At 36.9% G+C, this 24,162-nt stretch overlaps 1 protein-coding gene across 5 annotated transcripts in view; it reads left to right on the plus strand.

Annotated features, from left to right (window-relative positions):
- The window catches only part of FAT3 (FAT atypical cadherin 3), a 698,441-nt gene that overhangs the window by 298,774 nt on the left and 375,505 nt on the right, over positions 1 to 24,162 (plus strand). For all 5 annotated transcript variants that reach the window (XM_073020268.1, XM_038005353.2, XM_073020270.1 and 2 more), the window contains exon 3: positions 18,871 to 19,185. In XM_073020268.1, the coding sequence (XP_072876369.1) occupies positions 18,871 to 19,185 (315 nt within the window). The remainder of the gene's footprint in view (positions 1 to 18,870; positions 19,186 to 24,162) is intronic.

Raw genomic sequence — 24,162 nt, forward strand, 5'->3', positions numbered from 1 at the left:
ATAGGACATTGTTAATAGATGTGATAAGTGATAATAATTCTCTGCTGGACTCTTCATACACAGTCAGGAGTCAAAGCTCCACTGGAGGAAGAAACATCATTCACTCATTCAACAAATATTTATTGTTCGTGTACTATGTACAGTAACTGTCAGGCACTCTGTAGGTGCTGGAGTCCATGTTGAGTAAGACAGGAAGGATCCTCTCTGACCTGGGGGATATTACAATCTGTCTAGTTGAGGGGATAACCATAAATGCCATAATTAAGGTCACGTGCAATGACATCTTCTCTGAAAGGCAGGATAGCACATCTGTGGCTACAGAGCATGCCTAAGATTTTGGGCGGGTAGCTGGTCAGAACTGACCTCAAAACCAAAAATTCTCCATGCAACACACAGTCCAGAATGGTCTCCTTGAACTCTAGGGCTGTTTTAACAGCACATTCTGCTGTTTCTCTTTTAACAGCACATTCTGCATTTTTGCAAACCTTTCTGTTGCAACCTCACATAGGTAACTGGAATTTCACTGCTGCTGAACTCAAACTCTAGATATGTGAAGGGAAGAAGGGTGGTTGTAGAATGGCCCCAGGATCCTCCTTTCTGGACACCTTTCCTCTTTTCTCTTTGCTGCTAGCTTTCCCTTATTGTCTGACCTAAATTGAGCCAAAAGCTACAAATACTGAGGGATACCTCCACAATACCATTCTCATACATTTTTACTTCAGTGAGCCAGCTTCCCTTTGGATATTGGATATGTTATCAGTAATGTATGTACAATATAACTAGCATCATAATCCTTCATTTGAGCCATTCACACAATTTTTAAATAGCATGTTAATATAAGGTCAGAATATTTTTCATATTATCTTGAATTTTCACAGCAGTCCAGATTTCACACTATTATTGCCTATTTCCAAGTTCCTAAAACAGTTGTTTCTGATTATATGCATGTTACCTGCTTCCCATTATGAGCAGTGCTTAAATAAATGTTCTCACAAAGGGGAAAAATTATCATGATTTTTCTTCCCTGTCTCAAAGAAACTGCATATCAATTTGTTCGCAAATCTCAATAATTTGTTCTAAAACTAACATTGACCTTTATTGGTATTTACACAGCTTACAATCACTAAGCACATTTAAATATAGAAATTTTTAAAGAACTATTCTATCTGCAACATAAAGGCAGTATGATAACAACAGACTAATATTAAAACAGCCTTCTCTTTTCTCCTTTTCCCTTCTCACTGCAAGTCAACATCTGTGCATTTCACAGATATTCAAGCTGTGTGCATATGCACTCTGAATTCTGTTTTAAGGACTATAGATGAGAATTCTTTTGTTTTCTTGTCAAAGCCTGGTTTAACACAGTGAGTTAGTATTTATCGATGTCTTGTCAGTGCCTCTGGTGCTGTTGACAGAGCAAGTGGGCACATTTCATCTCAATTACCAAAAGAAGATGAATACAAGGCGGGATGTGTGTGTCAGAGGTTAGAGCCATTTAATGGGATGAAATGCGAATGAAAATTGGAGAACAATCCAAGAAATCTATAGAAGATGAGAACTGGAGAAACTCAATTAGAGAAAACCATATACTTCCCTCCTTCTGGACCCTGGTTTCTCTGTGCTATTGTAGTTGCTTATTTGGTTATAAATAGGAAAGCAAAGAGTTTATTGTTTCCATTGCGAAGAAAAGGCAAGGTAGTTTTGAGGATTTCACTTGTGAGCTCTGATGCTTTTATGTGTATGCTTTTATATGTATGTGTGTGTGTGTATATGTATGGGGTGTATATACATACATATATGTACACATATATACACACATGTGTACATATTCATTTATATATACACACATACATATATAGGGTGTATATATATACACACACACATCCTATATCTGTACATCCTATATTACATATACATATATACACATATAGGAAAATTGGAGGAAATGTGGCATATATACATATATACACATGTGTACACATATGCACACATGTGTGTACATATACATGTATATATACAACATATACAAGTACATGTATACATACACACACATCCTATATGTATATACACACATATATACACATACACACGCATCCTGTATAACATATGTGTGTATGTGTGTGTGTGTATATGCCCCTTATAATGCACACACACCCTGTGTGTGTTTGCATGTGTGTGTATACCCCCTATAACCGAATCAACCAAAACTAATTACTGTACCAAACTATGACATTGGCTATGTGATTTTTGTCAACACTGGTCAAAGGAAAAGGCAGTTTGGTGAGATTTAACCTAAAAGGATGAAAGAAAATAGACATTCTGTAGGGCACTTTTCCCATCGTAAGCTTTTATAAACTTCTCATAATAAATGTAGTTATAAGTTTTTAAGTCACACAACCTACATAGTCGAAGGAAGAAACAATAATACAAAACTAAGACCCCAATCTGTCTTCCTTTGCTTGTTTTGTGTTTCACTTCCATTACCTAGAATGTGTTTTGCCAGGGCAGTAAATTTTGCTATTTTGGTCAAAGTTGTCTCTGTATCATATGTGCAGTTATCTTTGCAACCCCAGTAAAAATGCTTTCTTGGTAAACATCAAATCACCTGTGAAAGTCAGAGTGCATTCATTCACTTGAGAAAAGAATAAGTGAGCTATATGCTTTCATTATTTTATTGAGAAGTTACTGAAGGCTGTTACTTTATAAGGGGTAGCAAGTGTGAGATTTGTGTCAGGGTAGATGTAGCTTTACTTAGTTTTTCAGATTTTGATACAGAAGAAATGAAAAAAAAAAGTGTTCTTTTTGCCTTGGAGAAAAAGTTATCTGAAAAGGAAAATTTCCACAAAGTTTCAGCATAAAAGAAGAGAAGTTCAAGTCCATTCATTACATGTTTAAGAGTATATATTTTGTCCTATCTGGCACTGCCCACAGAGGAAATACTTGGACTTTTAAGAGTATGTGAGTGTGGGCATATGCTCCAAGCATTTGCCCAAGTCATTTCACTTTAGGGAACCTTTTTACCAAGTGTAACTTCTTGAAAGAGAAAAGGGTTTTCTAAGTGAAACTCAAATTCTCAGCCCAAATGCTTAGAGACCCCAGACACTCTTTGTGCTGAGTTACAGAGTCAGTATTAAATAAGTCTAAAAATTGGATTAAAGTATGGCTAATATCTGACAGCACATCCACCTGAAAATGTTCTTGCTTGAAGAGCTGAAGGTTATGTTCTGAAATTTTATTTAAAAATCCCACAACACTTTTCAAAGCTGAAGAATTCTTTTGTGGACAAATTTTAATTTAAATTATACCTCATGCAGAATCTTCTCAGCCGAATTTTCAGCACCATCTTTCTATCAACATCAACATCAATGATGTTTTATCTTACTAAACATCATGGAATTTTGTCCTTGAGTAAAATTATTAAAATACAAAAAGGAGCAGTTTAAGGATGTTGATTTAGGAGATCAGTTATTATCTCTCTACATGGTAAATTGTAGCATTTTTAATTTTTGTGTTTTTTTCCTCCAACAAATAATGCAAATCTTATAACGATTTAATCAAAATGTGATCTGAAACTGCGGGTTAAAATATAATTGACACAATTTTTCTGAAAGGCAGTTTAGTCAAATGCATTTGAAAAATATGTATCTCCTTTGACCTGTCAATTCTACTTTTGCGAATTTATCCTAAAGAATAATTGAAAAAAGATAGGGATACAAGGTTATTCATCTAAACATGAGAGTTATATTAGTGAAAAATTTTTAAATGACCTAATAAGTGACCTCATGAGAGTAGACTTCATTAAGTAAATGGTAACTATCACATGAATATTTCATGAATATATATTTCACATATATTTCAATATATTTATTGAGCACCTCATGTATGTGTGCTAGACGCTCTTCTAGGGTATATGGCAGTGATGAAGCAGAGAACATTCTTACACATAGTTTACATTTTAATATGTTGTTGGGCTAGTGGGCAAGTGGACATCACTACAGTTATTAAAAGTGAGTCATAGAACTACAGTTGTTAATGTGGAAAGATGTTCTGTGTACAATGGTGAGGATATATTAAGGAATGGTAAAAACCGCAGTTACTTTTGCACCTAAATAAAATTACAGATAAATATACTGCTTTGGGGTGAAAATAATATAGAACAAAGGCAATGCAACAAGGACACCAACAGTTATTATCTCTGGACTATGAATAGCACTTTGAAAAACGTATCTATATTTCATATTTTCTTCTACAATGAAGTGTTGATTTCTTAAATGCAGAGATTCACCTAGTAATTAGTTTGAATGATCCAAAAGTTTCTGCTGTTCAAGAGATTGATCTATCATCTACCATCTGCTTGTCTGTCCATTTATCTATCTATGTATCTATCTCTGAAACAGGAATAGAAATAAACTTCAGCTTCCTTCAGATTGGTATTTCTTTGTTCATTTACCATTACCGTCAGAAAATATTTCTAGATGTCTAACTAAAATCTGTTGTGCTGAAGTTTATGTCCATTTCTTCTTCTCAAGAAATAGAATCCAGTGACCACCCTTCATGTTACAACCTCCACATTTTCAGTCACTTCACACAAGCCACGTCTCGACCTCATTTCATATATTCTCAGAGCGTGTTTTTTCCTTTGCTCTAGGTTTCCACCTTCCTTTCTGGGAGTATGAATCTATACCATTGTGCTGTGTATGGTGGTTATGCAAATTAGCACATACCACAGAAAGGATTTGAGGCTGGGAATCGTCTAAGTTATAGGAGAAAAAAAGAGAGTACAAGCTGTACATGTCATTCCCAGCTTGGTACTCTGTCGGCTTCCTGTCTTCAAGCTGTTGGTGCCCAGTGCCAACTATACAGACAAGAGTTTTTGTAGAGAGAACAGGTGTGTATTAGGAATCCTCTAAAATCGGGTCCTGAAAAGTTTATCTTGAAAACTTCAAGAAGCAAGTATGTGTTTTCTGAGCCTACAGAACGTCATGGCCAAGGAGGCCTTTGAACATGCAGCTAAGTTTTAGAATTCCTGAGTCCCAGACAGACAAGGAGAGCTGTCCATTTTCATTAACTCCAAATAAAAGCTTGAATTTAGCCTGAAGCCCTTTGCCTTAGTCTTCCTTGCAGCTCTCCAGCTTACAGCCTTGAGAAGTAACAGGCAATGAAGGAGGCTTGCATTTCAGGACATAATTGCTCTCAACAACTGTGTTGTGGGTTTTTCTTCTCCTTCTGCAAAGATGAAAGATGCCTAATCAATGGGCATCCTCATGAGGAGGAGGGGAGCAGAGTAGAACAAAAGTGTCCAGGGTAGATGCAAATCTGTGGATGAGAGCCCACCTAGAGTGCCTTGCTGGCACTTTATCTGGGGGCCTGGAGGCACTGATTCTGGCAGCCTGCAGAATCTGTGGCAGCCTGCAGTGCCTGTGGGCAGGGCACCATATAAGTGCATGATAAAATCAGCTAATGCCTTTGTCAAACTATGTCTTTGCTTCTAGGCTTGAGGATATTATCATGATTCCATTTGCATTCTAGGTAGCAAAGGGAAAACCCAAAACTGGGCATAATTTTAAGAAAATTATCTTATTACTTAGGATAATTCACAGATGGAGAGTTGAAATTCCGAGTCTGTTAATTATCACTTCTTCATATACATTAGAGAAGTCTGAAATTGACTATAAGCTTATTCTATCCACATTTTATTTTGTCCTGTGATAACAGGATAACAAAATATCTGGTTGACTCTTTTTTTTTCCTCCAAATGCACGTATTCATAGGGGGAGCTTGTCTTTAAAGAACCAGACATTCCAACTTGCCTAAATTTACCAAATGTTATGATGTTATCCTTCATTTACTCATTCCACATTTTTATAGTATTCCAAATTTCTAGCCACCATCATAGGATAGAGAAAAGCAAAACCAAATGTTTCTTACTAGTGGGGAGCTCACAGTAGGAAGGTAGAGGGACAGAAATAAAGTGCTAAGATAAAAGGCAGGAGGGGTCAGCCCCCATCCCGGATGGCTGGCTGGGTGACAGTGCCCTTTGAATCCTCCTTGTGGGTTGAGGAACAGAGGAGGCCCTTTGCGGAGATGGATCGAAGGAGCAGCCTGAGCAGATGTGCACAAAAGCAAAGGAGTGACGGATATTAAAGGAAGAGTTGGCCTTCCAATTTGCCTGGTTCCAGACCAATCCAACGTCTGAAAATCTTCAGAGAACATATAATATTGAATTCAAAATAATATATTGCAACAAATTTTAGACATTGAGGAAAGTAATAAAATCATTGAATTTCCTATTACCAAAGAGCTGATACTAACCCACTGTGAGAAGCACAAGGGCTTGGAATTGCCTTCTTTTTCATGATAATGGACACACGTGGATAGATCAGCAGCATACCTCATGTAATGAAAAGAGTGTGTGACTTCTATTCAGTGTGCCACATTCCAGGCCTGACTTTGCCATTTGATTAGCTGGGCAATTCACTTAAAATCCCCAATTTTAAAAAAGTGCATTAAAGTATCCAATTAAGTGTGTTATATCTTAATATGTGACATATAAAGTATATAAAAATATGTGCACATGTAATATAGAGAGAGTTGCCAAAAGACAAAATCACAACAAATTTAAAAATCTTAACTGCCTTTTATTTGTGATGCTAGAATCAGGCAACACCTCATTCTCTAAAATAGAATGGATGCTCTGATGAGCTGAGCAGAGGAGGGTGGCCTTATAGACAGAAAAGGGCTAAGGAGAGCAGAAATGGAACAAAAAGCAGATTGGTTGTTTCAAAATGACTTCCCTAGTAAAGGTTAAAGCAAAGGGGACTTTCTTATCACGCTAGCTAAAACTGTCCTGTTTGGGGATTTTATATATACATATATAAAATGTAAATTCTCAATTTTCAGCGCATTAAAGATTTTTTAGCTTCTTATTCTGAAATAATTATAAATTCATAGGAAGGTACAAAGAAATATATAGAGAGTTCCCTGCACTCTTTACCTAATCTTTCCTAATATTAACATCTCAGTGCATTTTCAAATTGCTTATTTCTTCAAGAGTCAAACTCTTTAAACTAGATTTATTTCTGAGAGCACATGAAGTTCTTTCATGGGCTCCGTTACCACTTTTAGCCAATCCATGCCTGTCTCTAGCAAGATCACACAGACACTATTTTTCTATATATATAGTATATATATACTATATATAAATATATAAAATATATATGTATTTACATATGTATGTATATATAAAATCTTGTTTTCTTGGAAGGTCAGATAAACAACTTAGTGTTGGCTTGGCATCATGGAACTTAACATGAGTGACTCCATTTTGGTTTGATCTTTTGGGCCTGGTGCAGGAACTCAGTCCAAACCAATGGCCTTCTACAAATTGTATTTAACACACTAAAATGTATTTGAAGCATTATAAACATCTAAGTTAAGATTATCTCCACCCACAATTTCTCTACTAATCCTGTTCATGCGGTTTCAATTTGTTTCAGCTCTGTCCACATATTTCAGACTGACAGCAATTACAGATATGACTATGGGAGTAAGTGGAGTGATCCCGGTTGGGCCTATGAGGATAAAATACCCATTCTTCCTGAACTGTTACCGCACACTGTGCTGAACAATGATTTCTGTGAAGGCATTAAGAACCTTATGCAGGTCCAAGGATGAATAGAACAAGAAAGAAAAATAGTGTCTGTGTGATCTTGCTAGAGGCAGGCATGGGTTGGCTAAAAGTGGTAACGGAGCCCATGAAAGAATTTCATATGCATGTGCTCTCAGAAATAAATCTAATTTAAAGAGTTTGACTCTTGAAGAAATAAGCAACTTGAAAATGCACTGAGATGTTAGTATTAGGAAAGATTAGGTAAAGAGTGCGGGTAACTCTCTATATATTTCTTTGTACCTTCCTATGAAGTTATAATTATTTCAGAATAAGAAGCTAAAAAATCTTTCATGTGCTGCAAATTGAGAATTTACATTTTCAATGATTAGAAATAAGCATTAAACGTATCATGCACAATTGAACAGACTCTGTGAGGAGCATCTGCAACAAATATGCCATCAAGGTGTTTTTTAAGATTGTTTTGAATGGCCTCAGAGTCTCTAATAATTATCCCAGCAGGGTGATTTTTACCATGTAATAAACACATGACCCCCAAAGCATTCCCTGATCTGTATGCTGATAGGTTGTTTGGAGCTGTTGTGAGTGTTTGGGTGTCATTCTTTTGGGGCAAGATGTCATTTGAGACTTGGCATGTGGCATAGGGAGATATAGCTAGAAAGTAGATGAGGTAAGCAACCCAGCATGTAATATTTATCTAATTATGAACAGCTTTATATATTTTCTCTTTCATCTCAAATATTTTGAACTGATTCAGTGAACACAATGTACACATTTTTTTCTAATACTTGTTTGTGAATAAAACTTAATTAAAACAAATACATGTTTCATGCTGGAATTAAATAATTGAAGTTCAATTTGTGCATAGTTCTGCCAAAACAAACATACAAATAAATAAATACTTTCTGTGTATCTACTTATTCAATTAAATAATAAGATGCCCAGAGAATTTTGGTCTGCTACTGCCTTTATTATACAGAAAATAAAGATAAAAACAGAAAAGAACAATTTTATAAACATAAGCGCATAAAAAATCCAAGCTGTATTTCTAATGAATTTTGAAAATGATATTTTTATTATTTGAGCATCTCAACCTAATTCACCTTGGGCATTTCAGTGATAGGTAAAAACGTGAGGGATAGGATGCATTGCTATCTGGGATATTCACTTGAGTCCTTTCCACTGAGCAGCACTACCTGAAACATGCTAGAAGCTCGTTGGAGATAGTGTATTTTTTAAATGAGGTGTTCTTAATCACTCATTTCTACCCCCACTCAGCATGCACTTATGAATGGATGGAGGTCCTATCCTATTGAATCAGAGACAGAGATCAGAATGAAGAAAGAACCTATATGGCACAGAAAAGCCCAGCAAACAGATAGTTATCTTCTGATACTGAAAGAGCTGTCATAAAAGAAAAGTTGTTTGCAAAGTTGTTCTGTTTTATTCTGGAATGTGAATGGGAATACAGGTAGAAATAGCATTTGAAATTACAGAGACCAACTTTTTGCCTCAGAGTGAAGAACTTTGTGTTAGCTAAAACTGCCCAGTAAATAGTGAGGATCCTATCACCTGATTTGGAATTGAGTCTGGGTTCTGGGTCAGGGATGTCGTGGAAGGGATGCTTTCATTAGGAGAATTTTATCTAGTGTTCTTTGAGGTCTCTTCCAGGTCTGAGGTAGGCTAATGTATCCCTTCGTTGATATAAACTAGCCTACTGCTGAATCAGTGTCATGGACACACACTTATTCAGTGCCTACTACATGTCAGGCAGCCAGAAACTCTGCCATTATAGAACCCACTATGAACAGAAAGATGGAAGGAGACCCCTTTCTGGGGATGAATACTCCAAGACTGTGTTGGGTAATGGGTTATGAATATGTCACAGACATTTATATTCTGCCTATCTTTATAAATAAAAACAGACTCTCTTTGAAGAGAGTCAGTAATGCTTTTTAAAATGTTTATATTCTACAAAGATATACCAAGATGTGCCAAAAAGTATCTTTTTATGATTTCTACATTCAGTATGGAAAACATGAGTGAGAAAGTAAAATATTAATTAAATAATGTTTGCTCAATTAATGACACTTCTCTACCAGAGGGGAAAAATGTCTTTGGATATGATACTGTATCTGGGTTTGGTATAAATATTGATTAAATAGACAATATGGTTTTTGTTAACAACTGGTCTTGAGTCTGACAAACTAAAGTTTGAGAAGACAATTTTATATTTAATGGATGAGTGATCACTGGCAAGTTGCTTAACCTATATCTGTTTCTTTATTTGTCAGATGGGGATAAATACAGTAACTACCTCATGAGTGCTCACAGTAATAAATATTTGTTGAATGAATGAGGGATTTTAAAGAATTAATGAAGACTGAATTTATTGTACCTGTCAAAATACCAGGTGCACAGTAATTAAATAGTGATGTGTATGGAAGTCATGATAGTGATGATAGTGGTTGTAATACTCTCTCTGTTTGGAGATGATATAATCATCTATGTAGAAAACTATGGAATTTATTTAAAAAATGGTTAGAAGACTAAACCAGGAAGAAATGGAATCCTTGAATAGACAAATAACAAGTTCTGAAATTGAGGCACTAATTAATAGCCTACCAACCAAAAAAACCCAGGACCAGACGGATTCACAGTCGAATTCTACCAGAGGTACAAAGAGAAGCTGGCACCATTCCTTCTGAAACTATTCCAAACAATAGAAAAAGAGGGACTCCTCCCTAACTCGTGTTATGAGGCCAGCATAATCCTGATAGCAAAACCTGGCAGAGACACAACAAAAAGAGAAAATTTCAGGCCAATATCCCTGATGAACATCGATGTGAAAATCCTCAATAAAATACTGGCAAACCGAATCCAGCAGCACATCAAAAAGTATATCCACCATGATCAAGTTGGTTTCATCCCCGGGATGCAAGGCTGGTTCAACATATGCAAATCAATAAACATAAGCCATCACATAAACAGAACCAATGACAAAAACCACATGGTTATCTCAATAGATGCAAAAAAGGCCTTCAATAAAATTAAACACCCCGTCATGCTAAAAACACTCAATAAACTAGGTATTGATGGAACATATCTCAAAATAATAAGAGCTATTTATGACAAACCCACAGCCAATATCATACTGAATAGGCAAAAGCTGGAAGCATTCCCTTTGAAAACCCACACAAGACAAGGATACCCTCTCTCACCACTCCTGTTCAACATAGTATTGGACGTTCTGGCCAGAGCAATCAGACAAAAGAAAGAATTAAAGGATATTCAAATAGGAAGAGAGGAAGTCAAATTGTCTCTGTTTGCACACGACATGGCTGTATATTTAGAAAACCCCATGGTCTCAGCCCCAAATCTCCTTAAGCTGATAAGCAACTTCAGCAAAGTCTCAGGATACAAAGCCAATGTGCAAAAATCAGAAGCATTCCTATACACCAACAATAGACAGACAGGCAAATCATGAGTGAACTTTTCATTCACAATTTCTACAAAGAGAATAAAATACCTAGGAATCCAACTTACAAGGCATGTGAAGTCCTTCTTAAAGGAGAACTACACACCACTGCTCAAGGAAATAAGAGAGGATACAAACAAATGGAAAAACATTCCATGCTCATGGATAGGAAGAATAAATATCATGAAAATGGCCATACTGCCCAAAGAAATTTATAGTTTCAATGCTATCCCCATCAAGCTACCATTGACTTTCTTCACAGAATTGGAAAAAACTACTTTAAATGTCATACGGAATCAAAAAAGAGCCCGTATAGCCAAGACAACCCTAAGCAAAATGAACAAAACTGGAGGCATCATGTACCTGACTTCAAACTATACTACAAGGCTACAGTAACCAAAACAGCATGGTACTGGTACCAAAACAGATATATAGACCAAAGGGACAGAACAGAGGCTTCAGAAATAACACCACACATCTACAACCATCTGATCTTTCATAAACCTGACGAAAACAAGTCATAGATTCCCTATGTAATAAATGGTGTTGGGAAAACTGGCTAACCATATGCAGAAAACTGAAACTGAACCCCTTCCTTATATCTTGTACAAAATTAACTCAAGATGGATTAAAGATTTAAATGTAAGACCCAAAACCATAAAAACCCTAGAAGAAAACCTAGGCAATACCATTCAGGACATAGGTTTGGGCAAAGACTTCACGACTAAAACACCAAAAGCAATGGCAACGAAAGCCAAAATTGACAAGTGGGATCTAATTAAACTAAAGATTTTCTGCACAGCAAAAGAAACTGTCATCAGAGTGAACAGGCAACATACAGAACAAGAGACACTTTTTGCCATCTATCCATCAGACAAAGAGCTAATATCCAGAATCTACAAGGAACTTAAACAAATTTACAAGAAAAACAAACAACCCCATCAAAAAGTGGGTGAAGGATATGAACAGACACTTCTCAAAAGAAGACATTTATACAGCCAACAAACATATGAAAACAAGCTCATCATCACTGGTCATTAGAGAAATGCAAATTGAAACCACAGTGAGATACCATCTCACACCAGTTAGAATGGCAATCATTAAAAAGTCAGGAAATAACAGATGCTGGAGAGGATATGGAGAAATAGGAATACTTTTACACTGTTGGTGGGAGTGTAAATTAGTTCAACCATTGCAGAAGACAATGTGGCGATTCCTCAAGGATCTAGATCCAGTGAGCCAAATAATGCTAGAAATATTACTAAGAAATTTACAAGAAATACCATTTTACCCAGCAATCCCATTACTGTGTATATACTCAAAGGATTATAAATCATTCTACTATAAAGACACATGCACACATATATTTATTGCAGCACTATTCACAATAGCAAAGATTCGCAGCCAACACAAATGCCCATCAATGATAGACTGCATAAAGAAAATGTGACACATATACACCATGGAATACTATGCAGCCATAAAAAAGGATGAGTTCCTGTCCTTTGCAGGGACATGGATAAAGCTGGAAACCATCATTCTCTGCAAACTAACTCAGGAACAGAAAACCAAACACTGCATGTTTTCACTCATAAGTGGGAATTAAACAATGAGAACACATGGACACAGGGAGGGGAACATTACACACTGAGGCCTGTCAAGGGGTGGGAAACTATGGGAGGGATAGCATTAGGAGAAATACCTAATGTAGATGACAGGTTGATGGATGCAGCAAACCACCATGGCACATGTATACCTATGTAACAAACCTGCACGTTTTGCACATGTACCCCAGAACTTAAAGTACAACAATTTAAAAAAATTGTTTAGAACTAATAAGTGAGTTTAACAATGTTGTAGGACACAAGATTAACATACAAAAATCAACTGTAACTTATATACTAAAACTAAACAATTGACATTAAAATAAAAATAATGCATTTTATAATATATCAAAAACATGAAATGTTTAGGGATAAATTTGACAAAAGATATGTAAGCTCTGTATACCAAAACTATAAAGCATTCCTTAGAGAAATGAAAGAAGACAAATACATAAAAATAAATACCATTTTTATGGATCAGTGGACTCAAAGCTGTCAAGATGCCAGTTCTTACCAAATTGATTTTTAGGGTAAATCTAATCCCAATCAAAATCCTAGTGCATTTCCTAAGTGTCTTATGGATTTTAAAGATTATTCTATAATTTATATAGAAATGCAAATCACCTGGATTAGCCCAAACAATTGTGAAAAAGAGCAAAGTTGGAAGACTTACACTTCCTGATTTCAAGACTTATAAAGCTACATCAATCAAGACAATGTGCTATTGGCATAATGGTAGACAAATAGATTAATGGGACATAATGGAGAGTCCAGAAATAGACTCATACATGTAGCAATAGATTTTTGGCACAGATGCAAAGGCAGTTCAGTGGAAAAAGAAGAGTCTTTTCAACACATGGGACTGGAACTATGAACATCTGCATACCAAAAAATCAACTTAGATCTATATCTTTCACCATAAAGAAAACTCAAAATGAATCATAGATATAAATACAACATCTAAGACTATTAGACCAGAAGAAAACATAGGACAAAACTTTGGTGACTTTGGATTAGGCAAGGATTTCTAAGATACAATAACAAAACATGACCTATAAAAGAAAAATTGATAAATTGGATATGAAAATATAAGATTTTTACCTTCCAGCATTACTATTATAAGAGTGAAAAGATAAGCTACAGACTGGGGGGAAAAGTTAGCAAATCACTTATCTGATAAAGACTCATCCAGAATATGTAGAGAACTCTTGAAACTCAAGAAAACAAACAACCCAAATTTAAAAATAGGCAAAACGTTTGAACACTTAACCTATGATAACTTCTTTATCTTAGAGAAGATATTCAGGTGAAGATGCTTAACATCATAAGGAGGATGCAAATGAAAACTTCAATGAGTTACCATTATATGCCCATTAGAATATCTACATTTGAGACACTGACCATGCCAAGTCAGCCACAGGTGGGGATGTGGAGCAACTGGAACCCTCCACATTCACTGCCAGTGGGAATGTGAAATGGTGCAAATATATACCTATCCTGTGATATAGTCATTCTATCCCTGAGTTATTACTCAAGAGTAATGGAAGTATTCTTCTATATAAAACTTTGAGATGCATGTTCTTAGCAGCTTTATTTGTAATGGCTAAAAACTGAAAGCCACTCAAATATTCACCAATAGGTCAATGGTTAAAAAAATAGTGGTATACCCACACAATGGAATATTACTAAGAAATGAAAAGGAATTAACTACTGTTATACACAAAATAACATGGATCAATCTCAAAATAATTATTGTGAGTGAAAGAAAACAGAAAAACAGTACATACTATATTATTTAAGTTATATAAAATTCTAGAAAATGCAAAGTTACTTATAATGACAGAAAGGCAATCTGTGGTTACCTGGGGGTAGAAAGAGTTGGGACCAAGGGATTGAAAATGAGAAAGAGGCTACTTTGGAGGACCATGGATATGTTTGTTGTTTTGATTGTGGTGACGGTTTCATGAAAATCAAAATTTACCAGTTGTTTGCTTTAGACATGGACAGGTTATTGTATTCCAAATACCTCAATTTAAAAAAAAAAAGCAATAAAGAATGCATTGCAGTTGTCATAATGTTAATGCCCCTCAAGACATGATTTTGGCATTCCTTCGTCAATCTTAAAAGTGAGTTTTTGATTGATAAAAGAGGTAATGTAGATTTACATTCTTAGTTGTGACTATGTTGACCATCATTAGCTATAAGAGGATAGGTGTGAAGAAATGCTATCACTGGACATCAGTGGTGTTAATATGATTAATACTGAGCCTTGGATGAAACTCAGTAATTAACACATTTCAGACTCAGTCCTTTTACAATTTGTCCTCAAATTTTTGGATCATAAAACTGACATCTGAACATTGTGTTCCAAGATACTCATTCACACTTCTAGTTACTTGGTAAATATAGCCATAGACATCTTTTATTTTAACAAGAGAGAAATCTAATTTTTAAGGAAAATGTCTGATCCTTCATTAAGAGTAAAATAAGGTGAAATCCCACCCTTGTATTTTAATTTGTATTAGTGAATGCATTTCATCTAAGGACTTCTCAAAATCCTTTTATGTCCAAAGGCTGTGATATACCATCTTCCTTTTTTAACAGTGGAAGAAAATAAATAATTTAGTGACTTCCAGGAATAGCAAACCAATTTTGTGACTGCAAATCTCTATATGTATATGCTTTGGAGTGTGTGTGTGCGCGTGCACACACACACATGTGGAAATGTAAGCATGGCAGTTAGTCAGGCAAGGGGAAAAATAAAACTGAAAAACTTCCTTGATTTTATTGCTTATTGAATTATGTTCTCTCTTTAGTGACCTTACTTTGATGTTCCCCAAAAAGGCCAGATACTTTCCCCAAAAAAATTATGTAATGGGCAAATCACAAAGACTGCGAGAATGGCACATGACCAGAGAAGAAGAAACATCTTGCATGACAATCCATCCCCAACTTCTTACCTTTCAAGATCATCCCCTGCTTTAGGGTTTGATTACCATTAAGAACACCTATAGAATTGCTTTTGGTTCACATAGATTTAACACGTACTGAGCATCTACTATGCCACATGCATTTTGCCAAACTGTTGGTGTACATTTAATGATTACCACAACACTGAGAGATGGGTATGAAAACTAGATTTGCTTGGGTTGAACATCTTCTCTATGGTCAATTGGGTAGAAAGTAAAGGATTCCAGATATTCAAGGCAGACAGTCTAGGGTTCTTCTACATTTAGCTGTGGAGCCTTGGGCAAGTTACCAACATGGTGTCCTTATCTTTAAGAGATCACTATAAAGTTTATATTTTAGGGAAATTGAATTACAGGTCTCACAACACATTATGGATCCTCAGTAAATGCTGTTTCCCCTGCTTCCCATCCCCTTCTGATTCTAGAGTCTTTGCTCTTCCTAGTATATTGGTCTAAACCAGATGATCCCTTCTGGCTGTTGGCTATGCGTTTATCCCCTCAGTACAGATCTGCTTAATAAAGATCTGCATTCTCCAAAGGACTGGGAGTCTTTTGAGGACAGAGACCCTTTCATTATCTCCGTTCCTCCAATGGCAGCACAGGGTCCAGTGGATGCCTGTAAATTGAATGGACAGGTCTCATGGCAGTGAAGAGGTGCCTCACGGAGCCTGCAGAACATCTTTTTTGTGTGTGTGACCTGTATCCCTTACCGCAGCTCACACCTTTCTACTCTTAGTTTCCATCCCAGAGACCACTTAGTTCCCTGTCACATATCTTTTCTCTGACTTGCAGAGCTCCAGTTTACCTGAGTGGCAGCTCATGGCACTGTCTGCTATGAGAGTTCCACAAAACTGTCCACGGTGTCTATAATGTGCTGGTGTCCTGCACTGACAGATGTGCTCACACCTGGCCAGGTATCCAACCCTCAGAGCCCTCCTTGTCTGTTCCTTAAAGTCATGTTGACAATTGACTCTGTCTGAGAGACCAAAATAGATGGTCCTTTATCAGCTAAGATGAACCCTAAGGTTGGAAAACAGTAACATCTGGGTTGACAGTTCAGGGCCCAGCTGGCATGACAGATTTCTAAATTCCTACAGGAAAAACCACACTCCTACTAGACTCTCTAACAATAAGAGCTACCAGGCAAATTGTCCTAACTTTGATTTACAACCCAGACCACTAAAACTCTGGTTAGACAGAGGATTTGTCTCACAAACATTGCTTTCTGATAAGCTACTGCAGACTTAAGCCAGTATCAGCTGGCTTATGAAGTCTGCACACAAACTGTCTTTGTGTCCTATCGTTCATCTTTTGATGTAAAGAGCCAAATTCCACCTCATTTTAATGCTAAAATCCTGCGCCAAAGTGAACATAGAATGTATATTGCAAGTATGTTTGCCCACTGCGAATATGCTCAGCTCTTCTCATAAATATGTATGATGTTTCTCCCAAATCTGCTGAATATGTATGACTGCATTGTGTACTATGGGCCCTGCGAGGAATAAAACCAACCTGGCCTTCCCCTCTTGGAAAAGAGAGCACCTTCAGCACACACCGGACAGTATCTCTTCCCAGTTTGCAAACTGATATTGGCTGCCAATAAAGTTCTCCTTTCCACTGTTTAGTCATCCTGGTGGTCTTATAGATGGCAGTGTCAACCCAGTTTATAATGCTATCTTTATTCATTCAATCAATGAGCACACATCACTGTGTTTATAATAGTTTGTTGTTGTTGTTGTTGTGGTTGCTTTTACTTCTCCTCATTTTCTTCCTATTCTGTTATCTAGTACCTATTCCTCTAATGACAGATTGGCATTTCTCTTCTAACTACCAGATATCAGCCGTATTCTACAGGACCCAATTGTTTTACATATTTCCATTAGGAATATTTAAGATTAACTTTTGTCCCATGGCCTACCACTATGCAGAGTTCTTTGGTGAATTAACGTTGCAGCTGAAATTTCGACATCAATCAGGTTATCACCCTTTAAATATTTTATCTGTCTTGAGTTTGAGGAAACTTTCAGTATTCCAGCATAACTGTTTCTGGACAGATGCCCTCCTCCCTCCCGGTTGCTGTACTTGGCAGTTTGCTTATGCAGGGTCCATAGGCTAAGTTATATGCCTTATTTAGACAAAAGTTTAACAGGAATACAGAGGATAGAGAATTCAGGGCAGAGCTGGAGAACTGTTTCTTGACTCCTTTCACAATGTCTTTTATAGTATAAGGATTTACATGAATTTCACGCTTTCTATGAGCCTCCTGACTACTTTTACAGTTTTTATACAGTGAGCCCAGAGTTTTCCCATCATAATGGGCTCATGATCCTGTCCCTGTGGTAAGTTTCTGTAGCCTGGTGATTGGGTGAGTGTTGTAAAGATAGACAAGAGCATTGTGTTTTCTCTGGCTTTTTAGGCAGACATCTGATTTCCTGGTTGGCACTTGTTTCAACCATGAAATGGGAAAGATTGGGCATTTTGTACTCCTAATTTAAAATGATTGTCCATGAGCATCTCTCAGAGTGGCTCAGAGTTTATTAGGGCCCTCTGTAGAGTTCTTAAGGGGGATGGAACTCGTTTGGAACATGTGTTGATATGACTTCTCTGATTATGTTGGAATGGCTGTGACATTTGATTTTCAGGGAAAGTGTATGAAGGAGGGTTATATCTTTGCAGGCAAAATATTTTCTACTCTAACAGGCAAAAAAAGAATATTTGAAAGGTTTTTCTTCTTTCTGTAAATGAATAGATAAAATAATTTACCCTAGGAGAGCTTTTTATTGCATAAGAAGTCAATTCAATATCAGGTCAAATGGAGATATTGACCTGATACTACACTGATTTCCCATGAAACATGGGAAGTGCTTTGACCCCTGGCCCAACCTCTTCTCATTCCCCTATATCATCTCTTCTGTATGTGTAGATCTGTGCGCATGTTTGTTTGAGAGATATCTATCTCCAAAATTCAAATAAAGTATTTGTGAATGTAATTAATACTCTATAAACTATTCAATATCGTCCTGCTGAAAATCATTTTCTTATGTAAAGAATATCTTAATTTAACCTTATGTTATGGATTTGGGTGTTTTTCATATACCAAGATTATTTAGTGCAGTCCTTTGGAATTTGAGATTATTTATTTAATGTCTTACCTTTTGCTGTGACAGTCACACTTTTTCTTTTTTCTCTTAGGGGTCATCACTGCCGCAGACATTCTTGATCGGGAGACAACGGGTTCATACTGGCTAACAGTGTATGCCACAGACAGAGGTGTTGTTCCACTCTACTCCACCATTGAGGTCTACATTGAAGTTGAAGATGTGAATGACAATGCCCCGCTGACCTCTGAACCTATATATTATCCTGTTGTCATGGAAAACTCTCCAAAAGACATATCTGTCATTCAGATCCAGGCTGAAGATCCTGACTCTAGTTCCAATGAAAAACTGACATACAGGATTACAAGTGGAAATCCTCAGAATTTTTTTGCCATCAATATCAAAACAGGTAAGGGAATGTTTATATGACTTCTTTTTAGTTTGTAGTCCAGCTTTTAAATTCATCAGCCTGACCCTTGCTGTGCTCATTTACTTTATTTACTAAAGAATAACCTCTTCCTTTCTGAGAATAGTTTCTGAAAAGGTGAGTGCCACTTCTGTCTCTTTGGTATGTTTTAATTTCACTTGACATTGAGTGGGAGTTAGCTAATCAAAATCAGATTTTCACAGAAGGCCTTAGATTTGCTTTACTCATAATAATAAAATGTGGTTCCCAGTCCACTCAGAAAGCCAGCTGCTTCCTTCTCTTTCTTGAAAAAGAGTAACCTGGCCTCTGCTGGATTCTATGGGCGAGCTGGCTTTGTGATGCCCCTACCTCTAGAAACTTCTCCCTTGCTGATCTCCTTAAAGCCTTCACCTTAAATTCCAGATGTTTTTGCAATTCCTGTACTACCCATCAAGGAAGCATCCATGTTTAAAAGAACTTCCAGTGTCTCAATTTTTACATAAAATATGTATAACTTCAATTTTCTGGTCTTTTGCTCAAAACGTTTTTAGAGATTGTAATGAAAACTTAATTGGTTGAGTAAGGATAAGAAAGGCCTAAGGATCAGTAGCAGGTATGCATTTGGCTGAATGCATTCTGAGACAGGTATGCACATTGGAAAAGTTCTTTGCAGATCTGAGAGGTTCATTGCTTTCTTGTGATTTGCCTCCTTTAGGTCTGAACAAAGGAGTAAAATAGAGTTGTGATGGATGGGGTTTTAATTCATTGAAATTTAGAATAATTTAAATTAATTTCACCCTGGGCAAGTGAGTTGATACTGGTCAAAAAGTTAGGCTCAGTTGAGATTTGTTGGTGTGGACAAACTCAGCTCTCCTAATGAACTACTAATCTAGTTGATGGTTGTTTCTCCTGCCTATGTTTGTTAAACAGAAACATGTAGCTGACCTCAAGTATTTTATAAATGTCAGATTCCCATTAAGATAATGAAAGAGAATGTCAGGGTTTAAGAAGAAAATTATTGATTTTTCTCTAATTATGAGTGGATCAATCATTTCGTTAAGCAGACTTTTGCATTCTAACAGTGTTGAATCGGGATTTGACTTGTATTTTAAGACAAAGAGAGTACTAACTATCAGTATGTGTTGAGGCCTGCTTGTACCTGCAGGAGAGTACTCAGATTTGGAGCCTTGGCCCAACCTTTCAGAGCCCCATTAAGTGGATAAAATTCTCCATGCATCTGGGGAACAGGCCTCCAACTTTCCCTGGAAGCCCTCCTGATTTACTTTTTGGTATGGCAAAGAGCTTCTTCGAACAGAGAAATGAATTCAATCACTTTGCAAATTTAAGAGTGAGGGTTGGTGTGGAGGGAGAGAGAGAACAAAAACAAAAACAATGTCACAGTAAAGAAGTTGAGGCCACAGATATCTTCACATTTCACAACTCAGTGGAGTCTGAAACACCCTAGTCAGATTAATGGTGGGCCCAGCACCCTTTTTTGTAAAAAGAAACTGCAAAAGGGAAGTTTTCACTGTTCTCTTCCTTTACGTAGGACTGAATAGAAAAAATAACTGTGGCTCACGCCTGTAATCCCAGCACTTTGGGAGGCCGAGGCGGGCGGATCACAAGGTCAGGAGATAGAGACCATCCTGGCTAACACAGTGAAACCCCGTCTCTACTAAAAATGCAAAAAATTAGCCAGGCGTGGTGGTGGGCGCCTGTAGTCCCAGCTACTCTGGAGGCTGAGGCAGGAGAACGGCATGAACCCAAGAGGCGGAGTTTGCAGTGAGCCGAGATCGCGCCACTGCACTCCAGCCTGGGCGACAGAGCAAGACTCAAAAAAAAAAAAAAAGAAAAAGAAAAAAGAAAAGAAGAAAAAATAACTGTCACAGGGAAGAGGGAAGAATTTGGGTTGGATGTGAAGTTCAGAGAAGAACACGTGCATTCATGTAACTAAAGTTTTCTTTTATATAGCTTTAAAAGTTTGAACATAATTTTTCAGAAAGCCCTATTTTATCACTGTTCAGCCTACATTGCTAATAAGATCCTTAAGCATGTTCATAATTTCTCTCTTCTTGCCATAGATTTTTAAAAATCGTTTTTGCCAGGAATGACATTTTTGTCTAACTTATCTAATTGTCTAAAGAAATATATAGCATACGTTGTAGTTTCCAGACATGTGATAAGAAAATACTGCTCTTTTTATCCATTTATTCAATCGCTAACCATTTATTGTACCTATTACTTTTCAAGTAAGATCTAATAAAGAGGGTTATAAACTTAAGATACAGTCCGAGACTTTAGGGACCCAAACTTATATGAACTTAACAAATACTTACGATATAGCGAAAGAGTGCAATAAACGATTCCAGTAGGGGAGCTTCACTAAATATAGGGTTGGTGGGAGTGATGGTCAGGGAAGGCTTCATGAAGGAAGTCACATTTGGGGTTAGAAGTCTTGAGTTTCAAATGCTTGCTCTATGCTTTCTAACTAGGAAACACCATAGAACACAGCGGGTGGGGAAACAGACTGTATTGGACAGTTTTTACCAGCTTCATGAACTTACCAGCTTCATGACCTTTGAGCAAATTATTGAACCTCGCTTAAATGTAGTTTTTAGTGAGTAAAAATAGTTGCAAGGAATATAGGATTCCTCACCTGAAATCCTTTGCACAGTGCCTGGTATCCCACAATAAAAGCTGATACCCCATTCTAACTACTTTACTGTAGTTACAGTCATTTAATCTGTTTGGACCTCACTTGCTTATCTGGAAAATGAGAATGACCTTGATTACTCTGCAAGGGTTGCTCATGAAGTCTGAATGTCATCATGATGTGTCTGAAGGCTGTTGGTAAACTACAAAGCTCTGTAAGAGTCATGTTATGCCTATTTCTAATGAGATTCACAGAACTTCAGGCCTGGTGAAATTCTTGTTAACGGTGTTGCTCTAAGTATCATGCTGCCTGGGTGGCAGCCTTCAGACAGCTCAAGGAACTCTCTAATAGAAGCCTTAATTTTTGGCATTTCTTCCTGACTGTCTAGAGTCATTTGTCTGAAATAGTTACATCAATATAACATTTTTCAGTAATGAAGTTGGACATGTAGCTAACCAGTGTGTAGATAGATAGATTAGATAGATAGACAGACAGACAGACAGACAGACAGACAGACAGACAGATAGATAGATAGATAGATAGATAGATAGATAGATAGATAGATAGATACATACATACATACATACATACATACATACAGGCATACTAACCAGTATATTTAGGAAAGGTTTATGATTTAGATTTTTTCTCAAATGGATGTTGACTCTAGTAAACTAAGCTTTCATTTCCTCTTCTGCCGAAGAGTTGGAATTTTTAGAATTTGGTTTTGTTTTGGCAATGTGCTACATAATAAAGATTAAAATGATTAAGACTAATGCAAATAATGCCAATACTTACGATCTACAGCCTGTAGCAGGTAACAGATATTCCCAACCCCCAAATGGAGAGAGATTTCCTTATTGAACATCTGTTCTCTACACAAATAACTGGGTTTTTTTCTACCACATCTAGAATCACATAGAATCAGTAGTTTGTGGACTTTCTTTAGTAATTCCTGTGGCTTAAGGAAAACAAAAGCTGTAATGCTGTGTGGTTTTTTCTGGCCGGTAGAGAGAACTCTTGCTTAATTCCAGGTCAAGCAGTTAAATTCAATCAAATGCAGCCTACCCCTGTGTCTGAGGTGGAGATACCAGCAGGCTGGTGTTCATTTGCCTTTTTGGGTGAGCAGGAATGTTGCTTCCTTCCAGTTCTTTTGAGGGAGTCCAGGCTGGCCCTCATTGGTCATCCAGGCTGAATTGGGGAACAGGGGTGGAAATTTCTTCTAGGGCTTTGGAAGGTTTATTTTAGTCATGTCTACACCATGGAAACCACTTAGTACAGGGCTGAGATGCCAGTGTTTAGTAGAGAACTCAGTAAATGTTAACTATTGTGATCATAATCAGCATCCCATATTTCCCACTAGAAAAAAGTCTGTGTAAGCCACAAGCACACTGCTTCTGGACCCCACTGTCTTGAGGAAGGCATTTCTGAAAGGCAGCCACATCTTGCCTTAGCAATTGCTAGGTAGCACTGAAATCTTCAACTCAGTTTTATAAAGTGCATGTTGTACCGCTGTTGATCGAGACCCCAGGTGTCAGCAGGGTGGGAGACATAACAGAAATACATTGGAAGATACTTTCTGCACTCAGGGAATTTAGTCTCATAGGAAAAAGAGAACCATCATACGTATGATATAAGGCAACCATTTAGGGCAGTTTATTTAAAAACAAAAACAAAAGCAAACAAACAAACACAAAACATTTGAGCTCTGTGGACTATAAGCTGTGAAAAGTGTAACATGTCAGAGCAGAGCTGAGTAACAGGGGCACTTTGCAGACCTGAAGGGGGCCTAAAGAATGGGCTGACCTGCAGAGAGAGAGGCCAGACAACTATACAGGGAATATAAACAAGTGAAGCTTACCGGATAGCTTGAGAGGCATGATGATATTAGGAGAAAGTGAATTTTAAGAGTCATAAATGTCAGGAATGTGGTAAGATATTAGAAATAACAAATACGCACATCTCTTTTCTTTTGTTTCTGAGTTTGATAACAGTTAAAAGGGTCTTGATTTTTGGAATATGGTAAGATATTAGAAGTAACAAATACGCATATCTCTTTTCTTTTGTTTCTGAGTTTGATAACAGTTAAATTTTAAAGGGTCTTGTTTTTTTTTTGGTTTTTTTTTTTTTTTGCGTTTTGTTTTGTTTTTTGTTTTTTCTAATCTTCCTGCTGAGAGGCCTACTTCTCAAAGGAATTATTTTAAAGGGAAAAACACATATATGAAAGAGAGCCCTTTATTCTTTCTTTTGTGTCTGTAAAACATAGATCCAGGATTAGCATATGCTGCATTGACAGTCTGCCTGTGAAAGTGATCGTTGCTTATTCC

Source organism: Chlorocebus sabaeus, chromosome 1, assembly GCF_047675955.1.
Source record: "Chlorocebus sabaeus isolate Y175 chromosome 1, mChlSab1.0.hap1, whole genome shotgun sequence".
In the NCBI taxonomy this organism is placed as follows: domain Eukaryota; kingdom Metazoa; phylum Chordata; class Mammalia; order Primates; family Cercopithecidae; genus Chlorocebus; species Chlorocebus sabaeus.